Source organism: Colletes latitarsis, chromosome 11 (assembly GCF_051014445.1).
Source record: "Colletes latitarsis isolate SP2378_abdomen chromosome 11, iyColLati1, whole genome shotgun sequence".
Taxonomy (NCBI): Eukaryota; Metazoa; Arthropoda; class Insecta; order Hymenoptera; family Colletidae; genus Colletes; species Colletes latitarsis.
In genome coordinates, this window is record NC_135144.1 from 25650341 (window position 1) to 25657856 (window position 7516).

General features: G+C 44.4%; 1 protein-coding gene across 1 annotated transcript in view; it reads right to left on the reverse strand.

Moving 5' to 3' along the window:
- The window catches only part of Ac3 (adenylate cyclase 3), a 33794-nt gene extending 26753 nt beyond the window's left edge, over window positions 1-7041 (reverse strand). The window contains exon 1 of the mRNA XM_076777100.1: window positions 5990-7041. Coding sequence (XP_076633215.1) covers window positions 5990-6541 — 552 coding nt within the window. The 5' untranslated portion in view covers window positions 6542-7041. The remainder of the gene's footprint in view (window positions 1-5989) is intronic.
- Window positions 7042-7516: the final 475 nt, after the last annotated feature.

A 7516-nucleotide genomic window follows, 5' to 3' on the forward strand; every position in this document is an offset into this window, starting at 1 on the left:
ATACCTATTCCAATATTCTCGTAAATTTTTGGAATTCTTCAATCAACGTACGCTTCAGCTTTCAAAAATCCATTGAAACAGATTCCAACAATTAGCAAAAATATTCTTCAAAATGTTCACTCATCAAATAATCAAGAAATCCTAAAATTAAAGTACAAAATTATCGCTATAATAATTGTAAAATAACTTTGTAAAAGTTCTGCAATTTTAAAACCTTGAAACTGTGAGATTACTCGAGATTCCTATTTACCTTAGAATCTCAAAGTTGCGAAATTGCTTGTACTAATTCTCTACTTTCCCTGCAGGCTCGAAGCCGCGATATTGCTAGCCGAGTTTCTAATTTTCGAATTCCAACTGTTAAATGAAATTCCATGGTAATTTCTATTTATTTAATATTTCGAGAAGCTCTTCGTGATCGATCGATTTCGATTGAAAACGTAAGAACAATTTCTGCCAAGTATGCAGAACGGAATGTAATAATAAACAAACGGGCTAAAAAATATTTGAACGCTATCGAATATTCCAGGAATTCCTCTCAGAGGGAGGAATATTCCAATTCGATGCGTTTCCTCCTCGATTCTCGTAGTTCCTACAATTTCTGCGAAACGTGTCGCGCGTGCATAATGCAACGCCCGTGGGGCATGCAGGATCGACGAACTGCAGTCTATTGAATGATATACGAGAGACAAAGGTAGGAATTTTCTGTCTGACCAGACGACTGGGTCGCCATTGTTTGGAAAATCACGTTGCATTTCACGGGCGATTAGATTAACAGCCTGGACAGAAAATCAATGACGAGAGAGAAATTTACCTGGCTTATTTTGTTAAATAATCTTCCACTCTCGACCGAAAACTATCTCAAACTAATTCCACGCTCACTTTGCCCTTAAACACAACATCCACCAGGTTTATTAATTCCTAATATTACCACATCACCGACGGGGCATTTTTGTTCAGAATTAACTAAAACGAGAATTCTCGTTTCCCGTCGATAACGTGTTAAAAATTGATCTAATCCTTCAAATCTCTCGATTCATTAGCAACCCTTAATTTAAGGAATTTAAATAATTTATTACCCAATTCAGGCTTCGTGTTTCAACGAAGAGGGGGGAAAACATGTAACTTCCTGGCGATCATTTGTTGAGGAAGAAGTTTGACGAACTCAAAGATTGATGCTCGCGCGAAGAGATTGCCCACGATTCTATTTTCTTGCCGGAGGGGCTATTAATTCCCTGCCAGCGACGATTTTTTCGCCCGTATCCCCCTCCCCCACCCTCGTCGACTCGATTCCAGGAATTAAAACGCCGCTGAAATATGAGGTCGTTTTCGTTCCGAATTTGGTACGATTAATGCGGACGCTCGCGGTCGGCGAGTTTTAAACTCGCTCCGTTCGCGAAGGGTGTGGCCAATTAAAAGGGACGACGCTTAACGGTCCAGTGGTTCGCTATACTAAGCACAATTAGCGTTGGACGATCAGTATGCGAGATAAGGAGGCACTAGAAATATAAATGCTGAGCAGGTTGAACGTAAACGTTCGCGGAATGCACAAACTGCGGTACAATTTGCAATGTCTAACGATGGAATTTAATTTCTCGGTCAAAAACAAGTCGAAACTGTACGATACATTTTTCTTGTACGAGACTTCGTTCTCGAGATAATCAGCTCTGAAAATGCACGCGCGACGCTGTTACCGATAGTTGCGCCAAACGATATTCAAACTCGTTTATCTCGTAAACGGTCGTCCGGGCGAGAAAAACTTATTGCACGTTGTAGACTCAGTTTTCTTTTGCGAAGAATCTCATCCTTGCGTCAGATATTCAAATTACAATTATTTTACTAATTAAAACGATTTTTATAATATCAATTCGATTCTTATTCACGGTTTAGCTACCTTCGAAGTTATCACCGAACTCGTCGTTCCTCTGAGTTTTCGAGACTCGTGGAAGTCGAAGCGATCGCTGGGGACGCGGAAACTTTTCAATCTCGTCCGGTTTCCGGCATTCGTAATCGTCGAAGCTTCCTGCCGTTGCATTTCTGGCCCGACGAATTTGCGATGCTAATGGTCGCGACAGATTGTTCATTACCGGCCTCCATCAAAAGTCGATTAACCGACGTTTCAACGCGAACGGGCCCCTCCTGAAAGCCCCGCCGTCCGCCATTTCGAACGCGAACGTTTCCTTCGATCCGGATTACGACACGGCGTCTTGCGGAGTTTACCCCCTCTCCCTTAATTACGAACTTTTCTTGCTCCGCGGCCTCGAATCGCCATCGGTGGCAGGACATCGCCGCTTTAATCAGCGACCAGATGAACTGGACGCCCGGCAGTATTGGCAGAAGCCGCTAATTAACAATCCCCGACCAGAGGGGGGAAAGGGGGGGAGAGACAGGTTGATTAAAAAGGAAACCGTGGAGACGCGCGTGTTCCGCAGAAAAACAGGAGTTAAACGTTGGCGCAATATGGAACAGAGATGAATTTTTCACCCTCGTTCCCTGCCCAGGGACTCTACAAGGTGTCCAAAATTATTTGTCACGGATTTCTATCGAGATAAAATCTTTTCTGTGTCGTATATATAATAATATATCATTTTTGGAAATAAATTTAATTTCTGTGCAACAACGATTTAACTTTTGTCTGAAACGTTTTTATTCGTTCAAATGGATCACCCTGTATATCTAGTTGGAGGAGTATTCGTTGAAAAACGCTGGCACCGTTGCTCCGCGGATTTTTCTCGATATTTTTCCGGAACGTTTTCGTCAATATTAACGCATCATCGACCGATGGGGAAATCTACCATTTTGTCTCTCGTTTTTCAGCCGCCATTGTGCTGGGCATCGCGTGCAGTTCGTTAAGTGCGTTTCCAGTCTTCGAACAATACTGGTTTTGGTAAAAATAAATAGTATCGAACGTGAAAAATAACGATGGTTCGAAGCTTGCATTAAGCAATTTTTAAAAGTTGATTCAGTTTATTAAATTCGTTGCCCAATTTAATTTCGACAGCCGCGCAAATCGCTGGTCAACTTTTCCAATGTTTACACGATCGACTGCAGTCGTAACGATCGCTCGATCAAAAATAGACGAATAGACTCCTTCTAGTCCAACGATCAGAACTTGTTTCAACTTGGTAGACATTGTGTTTACACGTGCGATTTTGATCGACTCGAGGTCGACCAATTCAGTCGATCGAACAAACTTTACGCAACCTAAAGATACAATTTTACTAATTTCAGTATTCCACTATACTTTATTTCAATGTTTTTAATTTACTTTAATATATAGAACAAATTATCATTTCGTAGCGAAATCAACAATGGTGATTCCCCATTGAAAAACAAGTCGAAAATCTACAATAAAATTTTGTTTCATAATAATTTCTGAGTACCTAACCTAATCAAAGTCGATATTCCAAGTACCAGAAAATTCCATGTGCCTTTTTTCTAGTTGTCTAAAGGAAAATTCTGGTTAATTATCGAGGCGTTACACGTTCCACGCGTTATGTGTGACAGTTTGTAGGACGCGGTAGTCGAACGCGGAGAATCGAGTTATTTTGCGATGTATCGTTCGCGACGTGTTGCGTATCGATCGATCGACACGCGTAAGGTCTACAGACTCGAGCTCTTGCCGTCGACGAATTGGCTCTGTACAGTTCTCCAACAGGCAACAGTTGTTTCTACGAGGCGGATCGCAATCACGCTGAATCACAGGCTACGTTTCTGATTTCACGTTGCCACCGCGACCACTGAATTACTCGGTATTAAGTTCGAGCGACTACGAAATATCCAGCGATCCCACCGGTGTCGTGTGTTTGATACCACGGTTGCTCTAACAGCGAGGAGAAAAATCTTAAAATGGCACGAAACGCAATAACATTCGATACGCTGCACCGAACAATCGCGTGTCTGCAGAAATAAAAATATATACGAAAGTCGCTCGATAAAAAAAAAGTTCAGTCGAATTTAAATACGACTTTTCTTTCGATTAGAATTTTGATTCATTCGTATCGTTGCATCGATGAAATTCAGTATTCACGAATGTAAGATTGAGTATGGAATCTTTGACACTACTCAAATTGATTTTGTAAATCTAGCGTTATGATAAATTTATCATAAATTTAAAACAGATAATTGTATTTAAAAATTAATTATTAGACACTGTGCGTTATTTGCTTGGAATATTAAAATAATTCTGCTGCGTTAAAAACTGATTAGACTTCGAAAGATAAACAAAATTTCAGTCGAATTGAAATACGATTGCAACGATGAAATTCGATATTTACGAATGTAAGATTGAGTATGGAATCTGACACTACTCAAGCGTTGAATCTAGCGTCGATTATCATAAATTTAAAATAGATTTCTTTCGTAATTAAATGAAAAGTGGTGGAGAGTAATTTTCTGTTCGAAATTAATTATTGGACGCAGGGTGATTCGCTTGATATATTAAACGAAAGTAATTCAGCTGTGTTAAGAACTGATTAGAGCTCGTGGATTGAATAGCCTGACGTTTGGAGATATCGAGGATTCGATGGCTAATCGATGGCTCGAGTGGGATTGAATCCTGGAGGACTCGAGACTTCTTAATTCCAACGTCAGACAATATTTTCGGTGGAGTTGGATATAGAAATTTGCTCGCGTCTTCGATTCCAGCAAAATTAGTTTACAAAGTTTCTCAGTTTATTCAAATTCGTGCTCCATCACTGTCAACGGGGGTATCAACCCCCTTTCCGTTCGACAAACTCTGTTGCAATCGATCAAATCTATTTTCAAGAATGCAATTTTTCGATAGCACGATGAAACTGAAATTTAAAAAAGCACAAACGTCTCATCGCGAACGCAAGAAAGTAGAAGTGTCTTCGTCAAATTAGGCCTTTGACGTTCCTAGAACAAATTTACAGACGGAAGCTTGCCAAATGCAGGAATCCCAGCCAACTATTCGGTTCAACGAATCACCAAACACGTTACTCAACAAGTACGAAAACTCTAATGCCAAAGGCATTAGCTGCCGTCTCTGAATCGATACCAATTTATAGACGCTAACCTATTGAAACTTTAACTAGTACCTAACCACGTATCGCGAACGATCCAATCGAACTGATAGATTTCTGGACAAGTAGAGAGTCGTTAGTCCCAAAACTGTCAACCACAATTGCCATATCCGTTGTAGAACCATCGGTTCTCCACACCCAATATCAGTTGGGAGACACGAATCTACCGAAATTCTAGATAAGTATCTAGACTAGAATTGTGAACAGTTCAGTCAATAGACACATTTCTCGATAAGCACGAATCAACAATTTCAAAGGTACCAATTGTTTTCTACATCATAGAACAAATAATTAAGCGAACAATTTCGTTTCTAGGTAAGCGAAAACCTCTTCAAACATCTTCAAACTTCCTGCGAGACCCAACTCCGAACTATCGTCTCCCCAACATCAATCTACAGACAATAACCTGGAAAAACATAGACAAGTGTTTGAACAGGTGTACAGTTCAAATAGTAATCGGTTATCGTCAAAACCCATTATCAAAGTATTGACTTCTCGAGTCAAATATTAATCTACACTCTTCAACCTAAATATTAGGGCAAATGTCTGTAATAGTTGTATCTCTCACCAGGTACCAAATTCTGATCCTGAAAATTCTTCGTCAAACTACTGGTATTCCACACCCAACATGAATCTACAGACCTCAACCCATCAGAAGCATAGATAAATATGAGGGCAAATGTCTCTGATAGTTGCATTTCTCAACAGGAACCAAATTGTGATCCTAAAAGTATCAAGTGTCTCTGCAAAATTCTGTCATCAAACTAGTAACATTCCACGCCCAACATCAATCCACACATCCCAACCCATGAAAATATAGATAAGTACCAGAGCTAATGCCTCGAACAGTTACATTTCACAACAGTAACCGAATGTTGATCCTGAAGGTATCGAGTATATCGACATGTGCCCACGCCCAACGTAAATCTGCAAACAAAAAAACCTACCAAGACGTCGATGGGTATCTGGGTAGGCGCCTTGGACAGTCCGACCACCGCGACGATATAACTGAGCGCAGTTCCGAACGCGATGAGTACGCATCGCGACAGCCTGAGGGGCAGGGTGGCGAACTGCAGGTACAGCAAGAGCAACAACCATCCCAGTTCGTCCCTAGGCGTGACCTCGTTGGACTTGAGGAACAGCTGTTTGAGTAGCTGTGCGGTGGACAGCTTCCAGGCCACGTGAGGCACCACCGACCATAGTACATCCTTGGCCCTCGGATTGTGCTCCGCCCAGGCCAGTAGACCGAGGTTCAGTCCCAGGAAGACGACGGTGAGTCCGCGGGCCGGGAGCTCCTGTCCCGGCGAGGCGATCGTTTGCACGCCGTAGAGCAACGCGGACAGCAGAAAGCACTTGAGACCGCCGCGTCGTTGCTGCAGGGACGAGGAACGGTACAGAGACTCCAATTTGGCGCTGGTGAAGCTCGTACGCAGGAGGTTCGATGGCCTGCCGGCGCTCAGGTACGAATCCTCGTTCGAGGCCTCGAGTCTCCGCGACATGTTCGATGTTTTCGTCAGCTAGTCTCTCACACTCTGTTACAAATCGTCGCGTTCTACACCCATGGGAACTCGTTCGACATCGCGAGAGCTGTACCCGACCACCGACGCACCAGGGTGGTATTCACCCCCGAGGTGGCCTTGCAACGGATGCTGGACTCCGCGGTGACACCGGGGACGATCCCTGTCGGGTTGCACAGGGTCCTCGTGGTGGATCGTTTCCCGGGTGCTCGGCACGCCGGACTCCTGGCCACTCTCTCTCACGCACTCTCACACACACCGGGGGTTCCTCGGGATGCAGCTGCACCCGCGCGCGGGGTACTGGCCGGGTTACTACTGCCGGTAATCTCTCTTCACTCCTCGGAGGGAAGCGGAGCCACTCTCTCTCCATCCGTCTCCGCGCGCCTCTCGCGCCTCCGTTCACCACCTCGCCCTCGTTCCCGTCCAGGCTTGCGCCATGCGACCCCCGACAGCTCCGACCCTCCGCCGCGGGTCGATATCAACCACCACAAAAGCCCAGCGCGTACACGCCAGGCCCTACCTGCGCCCCGCTCTCTGCCCTACCTACGCGTACCTACCGACCCAGCTGCACCCTTCCGACTCGCTCGTTTTCCGTGAATTGCTCCGATGTCGGTCACCTCTACCCTCCCTACCCCTACCCCTCGCCCCTGGTCTCCTTCTTTTTCTGCGTCCTCTTCCTCCCCGTTCGATTGTTTCGACAGGATCCGCCGTGATCTCCGCCCAGCCTCGTTCCCTGCACCGTTGATCCGTTAACGGGTCGTCAAACTTTGATAATTGAAAGCTCCGTTCGCGCGCACAGTCATCCCTCTTATCGCGTTTCTTACGGTACATTCGTTACGCGGCTCTTATCGCTTGGAACCTACCCCCCTTGCGAAATTTATCTGGCAACGAAGTGTCCTGGAAGGATTAACGCCGCTGGGCTGGCGAAACTGGGATTTTTTGGTCACTCTGTACAGG